The 18,791-nt window shown below is 33.5% G+C and overlaps 1 protein-coding gene across 1 annotated transcript in view; it reads left to right on the forward strand.

The window, feature by feature from the left end:
- LOC105622034 (rap1 GTPase-activating protein 1-like) overlaps positions 1-18,562 on the forward strand; it is a 117,100-nt gene extending 98,538 nt beyond the window's left edge. Inside the window, exons 4-11 of the mRNA XM_012203469.1 lie at positions 5,666-5,980; positions 13,374-13,556; positions 15,456-15,694; positions 16,412-16,690; positions 16,859-17,024; positions 17,176-17,484; positions 17,777-18,313; positions 18,401-18,562. Coding sequence (XP_012058859.1) covers positions 5,666-5,980; positions 13,374-13,556; positions 15,456-15,694; positions 16,412-16,690; positions 16,859-17,024; positions 17,176-17,484; positions 17,777-18,313; positions 18,401-18,562 — 2,190 coding nt within the window. The remainder of the gene's footprint in view (positions 1-5,665; positions 5,981-13,373; positions 13,557-15,455; positions 15,695-16,411; positions 16,691-16,858; positions 17,025-17,175; positions 17,485-17,776; positions 18,314-18,400) is intronic.
- Positions 18,563-18,791: the final 229 nt, after the last annotated feature.

The raw sequence follows: 18,791 nt of genomic DNA on the forward strand, positions 1-18,791 counted from the left end.
AGCGCGATTGCAGTAATTGCGACGATCTTTCAGGCGGTGCTATAAAAATCTATAACGCTTATAAAAACGCTATCTAATATAAAATTTTGAACATATAATCAAGTAACAATGTGAAGTAAAAGTAAGTAAAAAGTATACACTGAAGTATATATTGAAAGAAAAGATTGCAGCAAATTAGATGATAAAATATAGCAGAGCATTTTTAATTGGCTGCAATCAATTAAAAATGCTATGCTATATTCAACCAATCTTTTCTTTCAGTGTACACTGAAAAAATGATCTGGTTGGACTAAATAGTAATTCTGATGGAAAATGAACGAATCAGAATTTTCTGGTTAAATCTATTAGGAGTCTAGTTGAGGTAACTAGAATTCTGATTCAGATAATTATTTTGGTTAAAATAAGAATTCTAGTAGATTTTACCAGAAATATTGTATTGTCAACTAAAATTCCAGTTATTTCAACTAGAATTCTAATAAATTTAACCAGAAAATTCTGATTCGTTCATTTTCAACCAGAAATTTTTTTCAATGTACTATTTAAAGATATCTACAAAGATGCAGTCTTATTTTACACAGTCATATTACACAATATTTTATCATGTACACTTATTATAATATTTTATATATAAAATATATTTTATCATATATATTTATAACAGGCCTGTCCAATTTGAGCTCTGGAGCTAAAATGCAAAGCTATTGACGCAAAAAAAAATTCAATATGAATAAGATTTCACTATAAAGTGTTGATACGATTATGAGTGACGCTTATCAACATTTTATATAATTTCTAAAATCTTACTCTTGTTGAATTTTTTTGCATCGATGACTTTGCGTTTTGAAGCTCCGTTTCCGAAGCTCAAATTGGACAGACCTGACTGATAACAATTCAAATTTTACTATAGCATTTTAAAACTCGCTGGATAGAATAATTAAGAAATTAGTCAACTTTTTCTTTGAAAAGTCACACATGAAAAAGTTATATTAAAGTATCTTCAATATTAAAGTATCATCATTAGAATTAATATATATTTGGAATCGGTTGCGGATTGACTATTAATATGACGCCCGAAAGATCGTCGCAATTACCGCAATATCACGCGAATCGTAATCAACTCGCAATCGACATTAATAATTCTCAATTTGACTGTTGATTGAGGTCGGTTATGGTCGTGTTGTTTTGTATAGTTTAATAACTAAATCGCCAATATGCGTCCAATGTCGCGGATCGATCGTATGTGATACACGTGCATTAAACGGAGCGAACGAGGCGCGTGGTAATGTAATCCCATTCGCTGATCGATAAAGCTATCGCGGGTTGTACTTCCATAAGAATGGAGTATTATTCCGTCGAGAGGTCATAATGTATGTATATCGATCTGGCGACCGATCGCGTGCGCGTCTCTAAACTCCATCAAATTCTCCCGCTCGAATGTTTGCAGAAACTTACGAAGTGGCAAATTTTTTCAGTATATTTCTTCCTATCTTTTTGTTCAAAAAAAAGCACAAAAAGTTTCCGTAGTTTTCTGTGCGCTGATTCGAATTACATTCCAATTAACAAATTGCTACATACAATTTTGAGAAATTTGAAGTGAAACTGCAAAAAGTACTATCTTAGTTTACGTTATTACAATATATTATTGTACAATATATTATTAATTATATAATATTTAACATATTGGAAAAATTTTTATCAAAATTAAATAGAATTTTCAATCCTTAAAAAGAATTTGTTGTTTCGATCATCAGTTAAAATATTTGTGATTAATATATTTGTGATTAATATAAGATTATTGCATCAAAGTTGTGACTTACATATATTTAAGGTATCTATCCCAATATTTTTAATAATCAAATACGCACGCTCACAATTAATAATCATATACACACACTTTAAGATTTTTTAATTCTTTGAGCATTTTTTCTTACATACGCATTCTTTGAAATTTAATATATAAGAGATTTTTGAGATTATTGATTACGGATAGTTCGGAGGATTTATCATAGCCAGGATTCATTGAATCAATCGAAAGAAATCAGATTGTGCCTTCTAGAAGAAGTACTCTCTACAGTGATCCCTGATACTCTACAATGATGATACTCTACAATGCCCTTAACATTTGGATTCAGATGACAAATCAAGAATGCGCTCCATTAACACTTTTTCTATTATAATCTTTGTAAAAGCTTGTTATTGCTAATTATTCTAATTATTCTGATTTATCAACATGATCTTGAGTACTTTATATTTCTTCCAATGATACAAATTCAATTCTTCTCTGAATCCGAAACAGGACAATCTTCCAACACATGCTGAGCAGTATCCTTAATCATCAAACAATGAGAACAAACTGAGAATAGTAATTAAAGCATTTTTGCCTAAGGCACTCGTATGATCTCGTTACACAATTTCCAACTTTGGTACTATTAGCCATTTTAAGTCGAACTCCATATTCGATCTATTCAGTTTTCCACTTGGTGATGGCGTACTCATTACCTGAATATAAGTCTATAAGTCTTGTTAAGATTAGGTTTTTTCGTCTTCTTAACAATTTTATCCACATAGGAGCTGACATAATAATAATCGAATGTACAATTTTTATTCAATGCCATTTTCGTTTCACCAGGACTTTGAAAATTAGGTCTGATATCGCGTTCCGCGATTATGCATTTGACTTTATATACATTAAGAAATTGAATTGAAGATATTGAAATGCTTAATGTCCAGACACTATCAATTATCAAGATCCAAGTATTTTACAAAAGTCTTGATATGAAGATTATTTCTTCCAATTAGGATTGTAGTACTTAGATGATGTTTTTCTTGAAAAAGGCTGTCGATCACGAAACGACTCTTAATCCTAGTTGCTTAATTCCATGAACTACAATTACCAAACTCAGCTAAAGTTACAGTCTCTCTTCGTATATCCGTATTAGCTATTATTATGTGTAGCACAGGTTAGTGCAACGTTCTGGTGATCACGTCATAAGCAATAATTCAGAGCAGTGGGTCCAGAACAGAGTCTTGAATTCCACACATTACTTGGATTCTTATCAGGTAATCTTTCCTATCCGTGTATGTACAAGCCGTTTATCACGAAGATAGTTACAACCTTAAAGTAGCTCAGCAATTCCTTCGTGATCATGACCTCGTTAATATGTGGCCATGGGAGATAATGACTCATCATTATCAAAACTTCTTGCGGAGACAACTATTTTCTTCCTTCTTTTATTGCAGATTATGTTCTTAAGCCGAAGAATTATGTCGTATGTTTACGCGGAAAACATACTGGTTAGATGACATACTCTCCTGGATCTTACTCTAAGAAAAATTCGATTTGCAATTATCCTCTCCAAGATTTTCATTGGTTTCATCCAGGAGAAAATATCCAATAATCTGAATCTTTAAATTTGAATAATATAAATAAAAAGGTATTTAGTAAATCCTATATAATCGCAATAAATCTTGCGATGATCATAAATATCTTTTTAATTATAATTGATACAAAAATTCTTTTGAGGGACTTAAAGTCCTAACAACATTTAATATTGACTACAATAAAAGTCCTTTAACACATCATATATTATCATAGTAATATAATACGCCAAAATACATTAAAATAGTTTTTTTATAACTTTAATTGCAAATTAATTCCTCTTTGTGACATGATCATATGATAGAGCAATTTAATAAACGTAATTGTATACAACATTTGAAAAACTGTAGCAAAAACGATTACTTTTACCTTACATTTGAAAAGAAATCATTTCTGTTAAACAGTATAACAATTAATAATTGTACATTTGTGATTGTACATTTACAGCTTGCGCTCAAGTTATATCAAAGAGGAAAGTACGTAAAAGAAGTAGTCGATTTAATAAAATGAGAGATTCAGATTACTAAATAACCGTGCTAATGAGAGATTCAGATTACTAAATAACCAATTATGCTCGATATTAGTGGGCCACGATCTTGTCTAATGAAAACCTGAGAGAAAACGCACTTTTATATTCGACCGCGTTTACGCAGCTGGAGAAATCTGCAGATGTTCGATGCGCGTTAACTTTGTAAAAGCACTTAACTGCACGTGGCTAATCGGATGAAGAACGCTACTTTTCTTCTTCTATTAAAATAATCGAAGAGTGTTATATATCTTTAAGAAAAAGAAGAAAGTATAAAAACATCGACCAAGATAAACCATGACTATTATCATGAGTGTCACCGACATTATGCAGACATTAATCCCTTGACGAATAAACTATTACCATAATTATCCAGTCGAGGTGTTTCCACTCGCGTGGGCGAGATGCTTAGAGTTACACATATTATCGCATGCTGTGCTTCGCGCGACGAATATGGAGTACTCGTATCGAATCACAGTCGACATCTGATCGGTTGGTATCCGCAGAAACTCTACGTGGGTGCGATTGGTGTACAGTGACACGTGGACATATATTTCTTCAGTTTCGCCGCCAGCATAGAATCGTCGTAACGTTCGACCTACTCGCCTCAATCTCTCTACGACATTTACGATACGCGCGATTCCTTTTTGGTCGCGCTGCATCCTCCCAGGGCGATCGATCGTGTTTGCTTCGGAGAACAGAGAGAAAGAGAGATATATGACAGCAATATAGAGCAATCAATGTTGCCAGCCACGAAAACGAACAATTGAACACCTACACTGCAACTGATAAACAAGTAGCCAATAACACTCGGTGACATCAATGTGAGGAAGTTGATGTGAGAGTATCGACGTTCTGTATTACGCTTCTGCCTCGGATTCATGATTATATATAATATTAATAATAATATTGGATATCGATATTGAAGGAATTTAATTAACAAAATTAAATTAACGAAATTAAATTAAGAAAATCCATTGTTATTTTGATAAATGATGTTTTATATAGCTGCGCATACTAGAAAAATAAAATTACTCAGTTTATAATTATATGAAATAATATTTCTTCTTTTCTGTTAATTATTAATTTCTGTTAATTATTACGTTATATTATTGCATTATATGCGATTATTGATTATTGATTTTGTACCTTTACAATGAAGTCACAATATCTTTTTATTAGAATGTCACTTACATAAAACTTTTAATGGGAATAACTAGTGTTTATATGTCACTTGGTTTATTTCTCACTTAACCACTGTCATACAACATTTCGTTTTTGGTAGGATTGAAAAAAGCCCAGATTTTTCTTAAAAAAATTCAGCCCAGTGAATATTTTTATTAAGTTTTATTGGAGAGTTTTTATTGAGAAATTTTATTAGAGTTTTTGGATTTTTTTATAACATTGATTATTTGATATTTTTTTACTTAATATTTAATTACATATTTAAATAATAAATAAAAATTTATTATATAAAAATAATATTTTGTGAAAATATTAATGATGAGTTTCAGATATTAAAAAAAAAACACTTGTGAGACAAAGGAAAAATAATAACACTACATGCTACGAATTAGAATCTAATTATTTTTAGATTCTAACATACTAAGTTAAGAAAATAAAATTACTCAATCTATAATTATATGCTCGATTAATGCTTTTTCATTCTTTTATATATGTCAATATTTACCTGAATACTTCGCAGAAATAATTAATCAAATCCCGGATGAATTAATGAATGTTTTGCAATTTTGTTGCAGACACCGAGAGATGACAGGACAACGTCGAGTCCCGGTGGTGCGCCTAGCAATCACACATCAGCGTTATCGCCATCACCGATGGGCGATGCGCCCTTGGGGAGAGCACTAATGGAAGCAGCTCTGCAACAGCAAGCTGTGTCCGGTGTCCAGCCACCCTTAGTTGTCACGCCATCCGGGTATTGGGTCGACGGTACCGATCATCGACATACTCTCGATTCCGCCGGCAAAGCATTACTACCGGCGCAGCCAGCCTGGCAGCCTAGGATAGACCAGGATGACACGGCCAAATGCTACCGCCGCTTCTTTGTCGGCAGAGTGAGTTTCGTTTTTCATCAACTTCCTATCTAACATCGCGGGATTTTTTTATGAAGATAAAAGAGCTGGGTAACCGAACCAGTAAAGAATAGTAGAAAGATTTCGGGAAACGCAATATAACGCTAGAATTGGGAAAATTACTTTGTAAAACTAGTTACAGTTACAGTTTTTTTTCCCTTAAAAAGTAATTAGTTATCGTTACAAGTTATCGATTCTGAAAAGTATCAAATTATGGTTTTTTAAAAGATCAAGAGTTGCTACTTTTCAGTTACAGTTCTGTTAATTTTTTGTATTGTTTGCATTGCTATTTTAAATATTAAATATTGCATTGTTATATTAAATATTAAATATTAATAAAAAGAAATCCATTATTTTTCCATTCAATTTCATGCAAAAATAATGGATTTCTTTTTACTACACCTAATACAAAGATCTTATATGTTTCTAACGTTATTAAATTATATTACTTATTTCTCGAGATGTAATTTCCAACCCTGTATAACATGTACGGAAAAGTTCAAAACATCAGCGGGACCTTTGTATCTCTGTGATCTTCGGTTAAATATAGCATATACGAAATATATATGATAATCTAGATAATTTACGCGTGACAGACGCGCGATAAAATTGTGGATGTTTGTCAACATCTGTAGGCGTCTTTATTTTAAGACGGTGCGTCTGCTCTAAGATCTAATAGTTTTGAAAATATCATGAGTTTTCCCACAGGCTTTCCTTATATTTCGTACCTACCGATAGTCCTTTCTTGAACGATTTCCTTAATTTATTCGATTCGTCATTGGGATCAGGGCGGACATTATTCCGCCCCTGCAACCATATTCGAGCGCAAGAACCGTGATGAACCACGATCGCTCAACCGACGTACGTAGGTGTGCAAGGAAAAAAGGAGGATTCGTGTACGGAGGAGACTGAAATAACGAGAGGGAGAAAAGGAAGAGTCACGGCGCGGGAGGGAAAAGAGGAGGAAGCACGTAGGATAAGGAAAAGAGCACTTTGGACGTGGGAGTGGGAACGTTCTCATAGCTTGCATGAAAGTCCGCTGCTTGGAATTAAGAAGGAATCCTTCTCTCCTTCTCTCCTTCATTCCTTCTTTTCTGATTCATCCGTTGTTGGTCGTTTTCGCGATCCCTACCCGCGATTTTCTTCTGTCTCTACGTTTCTACCGCTCTCTTTCAACCTTTTCTATCTTTTGATTCTCTTCTTCTCTTTATTCCTTTCCCGTAGTCGAATCATCATCATGATGTGATTAAAAATTTCTCTTGAAAATATATGAGAGAGAGAAAGAGAGAGAGAGAGAGAAATGCGATTTGTGTATGAAAAAACAATTCTCGATCAAAAAAGGGTATATGCGAGAAACAGAACTGTTAATAATGGAAATTCGCGATATAAAATTGTTGCTAAAACTGCATAGAGCAAATGGCAATAATCAAACGACAACATAATCAGTATAACGAAATTTCCCATTGAGACCAAAGCTATCATTATTTATTATAGTCACCTGGAATAATTTGTACACTTTATCAATAGAGGAAATGAAATTCAGTCACAGTAGTTTCTTTACTGATAAAAAAATCCTAGTTTTTTTATTTCACCTTACATTTTGAGAAAATATTGAGTAAATTTGTGTACATTTCAAATATTAGTATACATATAAATAATAGTTAATAATAGTGACTTTTATTTAGGATATATAAAATATTCTAGCTAGGTGATTAGGACTATCTCGAAATATTATAATTGTGATCGCGTTGGTGAGAATCATAATATTCTTTAGGTTACTGTACTCGTATTATTATTAAACTCTGCAAGTTTTTTTTTAGAATATATGTTGCATATCTACTTGGAAGGTCTAATTAACGAATAGTTAAGTCGTGCGTAGCTCGTAAGAAAAAGAACGCATTATTTTCCGCTTCCGGTAGCGAGCAAGCAGTTTTTCTAGATAAGACTCGACGGATGAGTTCCCGTTCCGTCTATTGTTACCCGACAGTGCAGCGGTGTTCGGATCGCGCTTGTTTTTCTGATTTACAACGTGAAATTCTTCTGACATATAAGGTTTTAAATTCTTATAGACTTTCTACAAGAAGCTTACTTAGTTACTTAAGCTTAAATCTTAAGCCGTGAAAAATTGACCAATCACAGTCAAATGTGAGAAAAATAATCGATAATTATGATAATTGATCAATTTCTTACGGCTTAAGATTTAAGCTGACTTTACAATGAGCAGTCGGAAATCTTTAAGTCTTAACCAGTCTTAACCTAAATATGATTTTTCGCATCTACAAGTTGTTAATTACAGTTGTTAAGTACAGTGATTCATTTAGCTTAGCTAATAGGAAGAAATAAAGTCGAATTTGGCCAGTTTTAAGAAAATCGGTCTTAGACCCTATTGCATCAACGTTACTTTGATTTTAAGTGAGACTTAAAACTCTTTCTCTGTCTCGTTTTCGCTCTAAAACGAGACAAAGAGAGTTTTAAGTCTCGCTTAAAGTCAAAGTAATGTTGATGCAACCGGGCCTTAGTCGTATAAATTGACTGTTGGCCAACTTCATCGATTCCCGATAAGACTTAGGACTACCGATTCATTGTAGAATCAGCATTAAACTTAAGTAATAGCTTATTATAGAAAGCCATTACTTTTATGAAATAACGCTTTACAGCTAATATTACATTCATCCGTTTTTGTCCGTTTTTTGTCGTACAACAGTAAGTAGCTTTTCAAATCTATTGATTGGCTGCAAAACAAAGAGATTCTCGGATTTCTCTGTCCTACAGCCAATTAACGCTTGAAAAATTTGTCGCACGACAAATATCAGCCTAAAGCTGATAAAATAAAAAAAAGTAAACAGTAAGATGTAAGTAGTAAGTAAATGAATATTTTGGATTTGATACTGTTTATTTTTAAATTTCTCATTAAAAATTTCCCGTTATTGCTTTATGTTTTCTACTGTGTTGATACGCTTACGTACGCATTTTCCATAACCGTAACCATAAAATGTATATAAAGGAGCATTTATACTTACCGTAATTTATAAGAATTAATTTATTCCTCTCTCAATTCGACTAAGGGAGAAATACTCGACTGTAATTGATCAATTCTTACAGATACGACGGCAGAAGATTACGATCAGTATAAATGCTCCTTAATAATTAGCCACAGTTAAGAATTGTCAAAATTGTTCAGTTCTGATTGGCTTCTTACGATACATCTTACGATTACTGTTATGGAAAGATGTGTATAGGCCTTGTACTATTTACTGCTTACGTATGTCTCTTCTCATAATAATCCGTGAGAAAACGTTGGCGTAAGTCCAACTTTTTGAATTACATAACTTAAATACTATAAGTATACTGAAACATAATGTTATAAGTCTCTCCGCATTGATACAAGATAATAGAAATTCAGAAAGCTTGCGTTTTAATTTTTGAATTTTGCTCTCCAATCTCTAAAAAAAATCCGTTGAAAAAACTAATGCCGAAATTCTAAGCTGAATAAGGATCGTAACATATTCTTATAAGACTTGTAAAAATTTTTGAGTGCTTATATCTTTAATATTTTTACACAATAGCTTCTTATCATAAAATTAACAAGAAATCGATATTTATGAATAATCGTACGTCTTACGATTATTATACATATGCATAAAATTAGAATATTAATCATAAGTTTTTACAAGAATATGTTACGAGTCTTACGATTCTGTTTAGAATTGAGTCTCTTACTATTCTACTTCTTTGTTACTATTCTACTAATCTCGTAAGAAGTTCAGCAGGGAAAACACACATCACACAGTCGTATTACATAATATAATAATTCTAACACAAGCCGGATCCGATTAACCGATCTGTTAAAATTGAATCCTTACGATCTCGATACCTGAAGTCGATTTTTTTTTACGCATCGCGTCGTGAAAATAGTACAGCATGAACACGCATCTTCGCCAGTACGCGATGCACCGGTATCGCGTGTTTCATTGTAATGTCGTTTGTTACGCGCGTCAAGAAAAGAGAAGAAGCCCTCGATCATACACGTGGAAAAGAGAGAGAGAATCGATTAATTGCGGGAGATAACAACGGTGCGCAAGTAATTCGAACCGTAACAGCGCAAACGATTATACACCTCGAAGCCGATCATAACGGCTAACGATACCAATCGAGAGGTTGAAGAACAAAGAAGACGGTGGAGTACAGAGTAAGACCGTTGCTTACAATAGGAGGGCGCGCCGTCTTGGAGTTCGTATAATGGCAAGTTGGAATATTTTCTTGCCATTTAAGACATAGAGATCTCGCTCGAGACCTCTTGATAAAAATTAATACACGCGAAAATAAAAATATCAAAATATATAGGAAATATATTATGTGTGTTCTTACTTTAAATTTATATCAGAATTTATATCCTTTGAAATTCGCCGCAATTTTTTTTTCATAATTTTAATTTCCGGCTGGTTTTCGAAAGACATCATGGCATTATAGGTACATATATAAAAGTATATTAAAAAGGAATGAAATTATTAGGTTATTAATATTGTGGAATCATCTAATAATATACTGAGAAAAAAATATAATCAATTTTAATATTTAGTTCAATATTGCCACCTAAACATTTACTTACAGTAAATAAATATTTGTTCAGTAAAAAGAATGATTGTTAAATTAATGTTTCTTATATCAATAAATATATTTTTATATTTAATAAATATTTAATTGAATACTGCCAACTAAATATTTATTAAAATTGACTATATTTTTTCTCAGTATTTTATAAATAAAAAATATATTAAATTATTAAAAATTCTAAAAAAAAATAATAATTGGTCAGGGACGGACTATAGATTATTAAGTGGAAGGGATGATTGTGATCAGTCATAATAATATTTATGAAGGAGAAGAAAATATTAGATACAAATAAAAATTAAGTTCTTCTATAAAAGGTAGAAAGAATGGAAAATATAAGCTTGAATTATGGAAATGGAAATTTCGAGAATGAAACATAAAATTTGGATAAGGATTATAATATTTAAGAGAATAACATTCTTAATTTTATATAAAGTTATTAATTTTATTAACCTTAATTTCAATTTGCAATTAATCTCATCGAAATCTACGCTAGATCAGTTAACGTACATAATGTTTATTATATTTAATAATTTAATAAAATCACTCCGTTGTATGCATTATTACAGTAATAACACACAAGTGTATTATTACAATAATGACAATGGTAGTAATAAACGTATGTACAATATCTCGATGGCATGAACTCCTGTGAACTCCGGGCACGTTGCCCTTTCTAACTCCCTCCACTATTTCCATCTGAAGGTTAGTAAAACACCGGAGGGGAAGGGAATGGTGTGTGCATGCATTTCATCGTACACCACATTCTGCATGCGACCCGACCTTCCATGCGGCTCTCTAAACCTCTCTCGGCATTTTTGCTCGCATGCAAACGCACCGTCAACGATGATGCACCGTTTTTATTCGCCGTTGTTACTCTGCCGACTATTGTGCAGCTTTAATAAAACGCTCATTGCTCGCAGCTAACTTAAAAAACCCGAGAAACATAAGAAAGTCCGAGGATTGTCCTTTCCCTCGTGTTGAGAAGTCTCGCGAGCACGTGCGAATTCGTCATGCGATTGTTGTCCATGAATTAAATAAAAAATCGGATAATTGAAGTCAACATTTTTTGTATAATATTGAATTGGAACAAAAGCTTTTTTGTAGCGCTACTGCTTTTATATCTACATTAAAAAAAATTGACAATTATACCACTTGATCGAGCAGTTAAAGTTTCAACTTTAAGCTGTTCTTTTTTGCAGTACGATGACTTTTAATGGAATTATGAAAATGAAAGTCATAATGTTCTTTTTATTTAATCCGCTTAATTAATTTAATAATTCAATAATCTTACGAACATTTTTAAAAAATGATTGTAAGGAAAACTTTAAGCTTTCACGTTAGAAAGCTGAAAATTTTCGCAACTTTTGTTGATCAACTTTTGTTGACAAACCTACAAAATAAGAAGAATGTTTCCCATTTTGACCAGTTCGTATTTTTCTATACATAAAAATTTCCTTTTCTAAATTTTAAATTTTATACATTTTTTTATTTACTATCTAAGATATCATGCGGTTTTTATAGTGCATAATGAAAAGTCTCTTAAGTAACTTTGATAATGATAGATGCTTGGAATATTCTGCGATTATTCGTGCAATTTACTTTTACGACGAGGATATATATGTATAAAAAAGGAAAAACTGTGAATTTATTCTTTTTCACTTCTCGAACATACGTTCGAAATGAGGATGCGACGAAAAGTTGTTAATCGAACAAACCTGCTAATAAACTCGCCGAAGACCGTTTGCGTAATATATTGTCCTCAATACGAAGCCTCGCGCGAGGGACATCATGTATAATATACATACGTGGGACAAAACGCACTAACTGCAGTTTGCAAAAGCGTACGGATACATTGCTGCGTAACACAGTGCGCTCAGGGTCGTATCGCTCGCGTATACATACTATTTTACTTACGACAATTTCGTAACAACTAATTGAATCCGGAACGCGTGAACTACTGTAATTGTTCTAACGCACGCACATCGCCACGCCGGTTACATCCCGCGGTATTAACACATCCGTCAACTAACGCTTTTTGTATCCGACGTATATCCAGAATGTTTCCGGAAAATATAGCGACAAACATAAAATATTATTAAAAGATCTCATAAAATTAAATAACTTTAATTGTTATAAAATGCATGTTTAGTGACGTTTCTTTAAAATATTAGACATCGATTTTATTTAAACGTTGTTGATGGTTGTATAGAAGAATGATATTGAAAGGCGCTATTTTAAACATTTATTGTAAAAAAATTCAACAGAATTAAAAAATTTATGACTTTTTCAAGGGATTAAGCAACATTTATATCAAAAACTAACGCGTTAAAAAAATATCGCCGAACACGAGTTACTTAACAAACGTTTATAACAAGTTACTTAAAAACACTTAAGAATTCATCTTTTTATTAAATTTGTCACTACTTTCTGAAAATATTTTTTCTATTATATTTCTTTTTTGTGTTTACATTCGAAAACTAGAGTCTCGATGATCTTGATGAATTTCTCAACAGGCTTGCATCGGAAGAAAATTATCGCGGACAAAAGATTAAGTTTTTTTTCGATCAATCCAGTTTTTTTCCACCCATCCTTGAATATTGCTCGTGTTATTTATGATTTTCCTAGGTTTTTGGTAAATTCTTGAAAAAACGATGTGCGAAAAACGATTTGCGCGAAGGAACTAGAAAACATGACTAATTATTATTGCATATCATTAGCATGTACAACTATGTCGTTTTAACGTCTCGATTTTTTTTCGCAGGAACACGTGAATCTCGTGGGAAGGGACAATGAGAACGGTCCGGTTTTGGTCTCGGTGAAGGCCGAGACGGTCGCCGGACAAGAACACTGGCGGGTGTTACTGCGACTTCGAGCAGGATCGACACATGACCTGGTTCCAACTACGAATCTCAACTCGAATCCTACACCGAGGAAAATGGTCAAGGTAAAGACATTCACTTCTGGTAATAATTCTTTCTAGTTGGCGTGAATTACATTAAATGAATAAAATTTAGATTAAAACGCAAGGAGAAACATCGAAACGCGTTTCTTACGTAAAAAGCGCGTGAGAAAGACTCTGAGAAACTCCTCACAACAATATTAATTCAAAAATTTCACTGTTGATCAACATTGGAAAATATAAAATTTTGGTTTAAAATTATTTATTTGCATATTTGCGTAATTCGTAAAATAGTTCGATATATTTTAAAATCAATCCAGGTGAATTCTTTCAACGGGACGCTACGTTCCATTTTTTAAACCTGCCACGTGAAAATTGTACTTAGTTTTCTTTGAGCTATTGTGCAATTTATCATGCGTTTATGTATTGGAGACGCCGCTTATACTGGCGCACTCGAGACAGACATACTCGATTACCTGTGTGTTTGAAGAGATAATAAGAAACGCCTGAGACAACAGTCACGTTGTGTTTACGGAGAATGATATTAATACAAGCAAATTGAAACGCTTACAGACCCAGTTTTTCGAAGTTTTGTTTTAAAATCAAACAATTGCTCCGTAATTTCTCGAAAAGCGGACTCACCGCGCGTTTGAATTATTAATTGTACTTACAATTAGTTGAGTTACGTAATAGCTGTGTAATAGCATTTTTTTCTTGTTTTACACATTTGCTGAGCTTGAAATATAAGGCGCCTTTATGGGGACTTTACTGCCCTTCTTAATATTTTTATTTATCAATTTTAAATAAGTTACTTTTTAAAATAATTTTTTAAATAATTTTAGAAAGAGCGCAATTTTTTATTTCTGGGATATTGTAATTTTTTCTTGAAGCGAAAATATGAAAAATGAAGTTAATGGAACGATTTTTTCATTTTTCACGTTTTCGTTTTAGAAAAAATGTTACATGATCAGTATCCTACTATTCGTATTAAAACTTGGTATAGCTTTATATGTGATTGAAAGATATTAATAGTATCGAGAAATAACTATTCGATCCGATTAATGATTTCAAATTTTATGATACGAAATTTATATGCAGTACACGTTTCAGAAGAAATTAAATTTAACAGCATGCGCAATTAGTGTTACAGGATTGATTTTTTTTAAATTGAATTTACTGTCCATGTCCTATTGCGCAGTGCACAATTTGCACACTTGTTTACAGCGGCCCTGCACATTGGCGCACTTCCACAAAAAAAAAACATTGAATGTCATAATAAAATCATCAGACAGGTTTAAAAATTCTCGAATTTATACAAATCTATATAAATCTCTATCCGAATATATATGAAGCTTTATCAATTGAAATAAATAAATAATAATTATTATTATTAGTCATTTGAGAAAATGTTTTTTTTTTAATCGATCGCGAATATGTAGTAGTATACAATACAAAATATAAAATTTACTTTTTATTTTTCTTTTTTTATATCTACATCTTGTACCATTTCTGGCTATAAAACATTTGGGATCATGCAAAACTACAGAAATATGTATGTATTGATGGAAAACTCGAGCGCTTTCAAAAAATGAATAAAACATTTCATAGAGCAACTACTGTTCAAAATTCGTTATCTTCGGGCGATGGAAATGCTATATCCGGCCTTGGATCCTATATTCTACCGGTGTATTCCTATGCGCGTAAAAACGCATAAATGCGCTGAATAATTTAACATTCATCGTGTGTGCATGCTTTATCTTTCTCGGCTGTTACGTGCGCGATCGTATGGCAGGAAGTGAGAGAAAGAGAGAGGAAAATTGAGGAAAGGAGAAAGATAAGAAGGCACGCTAGTGTGATAAAACACAGGAAAGACCTTGCCTCGCTTTTTCGTAATTATACGTCGATTACGTGTTCTCGCGCCTTATCAGAAATATTTTTTTACAGGCTATCAATGAGTCTCTAAACGTGAGCCCTCTGATACCGGTCATGTGCCCCGGCGCCGGTACCTTGATAGCACGGTACGACGAGCACGCCTTGGTCTCCAGGTTTAAGTTTGGTGTTCTTCATCAGCGAGCCGGTCAACTCACCGAGGAACAACTCTTCGGCAATCGGCAGATTACCCCGGCCTTTCAGGAGTTTCTCGATTTGCTTGGTCAGAAAATCGATCTCAAGGATCACAAGGGGTAAGGTTTCTTAATTCTTTGCTGTATGTCTTATATACATTACACCTGTCTTTTTTGCATTTCAGCGATACTTTTTGCATTTCAGCGATACTTTTTGTTAAAAAGTAATAAAAATTTTCTTGATATTAGATCCATTATTTTGAATTGTTAAATGTTTATTGCAAATTTGAAATTAAAAATCTAAAGAAATCCTTATAAAATTTTAATTATGTATAAATCGTAATAAAGTTTTTTTAACATTGGATTTGTATTCATTTTGACTTTTTAAATTTCGACTTCAGATTTGCAATCAACGATCCCTACAACCTGTATATATATTAAGAATCAGCAAAATATGTTTTAAAAAAGTTCGTGCCTTAAAGATTAAAGAATTAATATAATATTATTTACCTTCAAAGAGCTTATGTTAAAATTCTTTTTAATACATGATTTATATAATGCACGTATCTATCGATACATTTTTGCATAAATTTTAATAAAAAATAATTTCATAAATTAGGTATATAAAATTATAAAATTATCAAAGATTGATTAGTAGAAAATTGTCTCTCTTCCCCTCTTCTCTCTCCTTTATTCTTAGTTAATATTAGGTGTAGTAAAAAGAAATCCATTATTTTTCCATTAGATGGCATGCAAAAATAATGGATTTCTTTTTACTACACCTAACATTTACTTTATTTTACTCTTTATATTATTTTCTAATTGATTGCGTTATAGTTATCGCGGTGGGTTGGATACTCGACATGGCCAAACTGGCGATTCGGCGGTATATGAAGTGTTTCGGGGTCGGGAAGTATTGTTCCATGTGGCCTCATTATTGCCGTATAGTCCAGGCGATTCGCAGCAATTACAGCGCAAACGACACATCGGCAATGACATCGTTGCCATCATATTTCAGGAGGAACCAACGCCCTTCAGCCCGGACATGATCGCCAGTCACTTCTTGCATGCCTTCATCGTCGTGCAAGTCATCGACCCCTGCACTCCTAATACAAGGTATATTCTTAGATTCTTAGTTACTTTCCGTTTATACGCTGTTTGCTCCGCGAAGCTAAAACCTAACAGAATTCATTATTTATTTTAATATCTCTCGACGCGATTGTGAAAACTATCGCTGTTGATTAACACGAGAAACAACGAATAACAGAGGCATTAAACTTTAAGGTACAAAGTCAGTGTGACAGCGCGTGATGATGTTCCTTGGTTTGGACCTACTCTACCGACTCCAGCTGTTTTTCTCAGAGGTGTCGAATTTAAAGAGTTTCTGCTCACGAAACTCGTAAACGCCGAGAACGCCGCTTATAAAGCCGAGAAATTTTCCAAGTTAGAGGTAAATCTCTTTGTTTTATCTCATTTCTTTTCTTTTTCATATTGCAAAAATGAGAAAACTCGAATATCCCCGTAATAGATATTCAATAGATTACTATGATAATTTTTGAAAAATATTACGAAAAAAGACAAAATAATTGTATGATTTTCAGCTACGGACTAGATCGGCCTTGTTAGAATCTCTAACGGAAGAACTGCAAACTAAAACGGCAGAATTTCTTGGTGGTCCACTTGGCCTAGGAAGTTCTGGCTTAAGCGTTTGTCCAGTAAGTCCAACGACAAATGATGTATCCACTTCAGGAAGTAGTGGCAGTGGCTCGCGATTCATCGACACGGTTCGGAAAGCACTGATCTCCCGTGTGAGGAACGCATCAACGGAAAGCGTGCCGCAACAGTTAGCTAAGAAAGGTCAACAGACAGAGTCCAGTCCTCCAAGTAATCGACAATCGACTGTTGCAAAGGTAAATGAATAAGAGTAGTTGACAATATTTATTACAGTATGTATACAGTATTGTATACTATATAACGTAATAAATACTCTTGTCATTCTTGATATATACAATGTACAAAATAAAGTTTTCTTTTAGTAACTGATTTTACTACGTAAAAAAAAAAATAATCATGCAAAACGATAAAACTAAATATACAGAATACAAAGTATAAATATAAGCTAAACTATAAAATTTTTAATTGTGGATTATAAATTATTATAAAATTAGATTAAATAAATTGATGTCTGTAATAACTATTCAGGTGAGCGGCAGCAAGCGTTCGGTGGAACCGTCCAGTCCCCTCGGCTCGCCGGATCTGACTTTGAGAAGAGACTCGGAGCGTGGTAGTCTTGGTAGCCAAGACAGCAGCCTATCCAACACTGACAATCAAGATAGTAGCCTAATAACGTTGCAACAAGACGAATATGATCGTAGAGAATCGCAAGGCGCGAGTGTCATCTGCCTCAATGATACTTCTGTTATCGATAAATCCCCGGCGCCAACATCGGCAATGATGCAACAACTAACACACGAGAATCTGCGCACGCAGGAGAAAACAACAACGGAGATGACGCAGCGAGTGATTTCAGAGAGCGATGACAGTTCGCTCAATAGCGAACTCGAACTCGATCAGGCTGTATATCCCGATAGTGACACGGGCCTGGAATCTATGAGTTCCGCGGAGACTCACGATACCGCAAGGTGTACCAGTAAAGACGGAATCGCGGAAAACGAAAACTTAAGGATGGAGGTCACTAGACTCAAGTGCGACAAATTGGATTTACTGCGGCAAAATGTGGTAAGTAAGAAATAAATTAAATTAAAATTTTTTTATACTGAAATTCCAAACACTTGCGGTCATAAAGAAATGCAATCTGTTTTGTAGACATGTCAACGTGAATTGAAACGACGTCGAGAAAAAGAATTACAACTAGAATCCGATTTGGCGACGGCGTCCAAGGAGATCCTACGATTACGTGCAATGCTAAAGGAATGTTCCACGAGCATTCCGCTAGATAACAACAACCAGCAAACGTCCACCGTGTGAAATTTACGAGCACAACGTGTAATCTTAGACGCGATCGATAGTTATTCTCATGAGATATTAGATAATATGGCCTTTACGGTCGAATGCAATTACATGTATAGATCTGGAAAATTGTCTTCGAAAATGCGCGCAATAATTTTTTTTGTCTTTGTTAGAAAATCTGTCGAATTTCACATGGCTTTTGCACGCACGCTATTTCTTTTTCGTTACATCATTTTGCATATAGTCT

This window comes from Atta cephalotes (assembly GCF_000143395.1).
Source record: "Atta cephalotes unplaced genomic scaffold scaffold00039, whole genome shotgun sequence".
Classification (NCBI taxonomy): domain Eukaryota; kingdom Metazoa; phylum Arthropoda; class Insecta; order Hymenoptera; family Formicidae; genus Atta; species Atta cephalotes.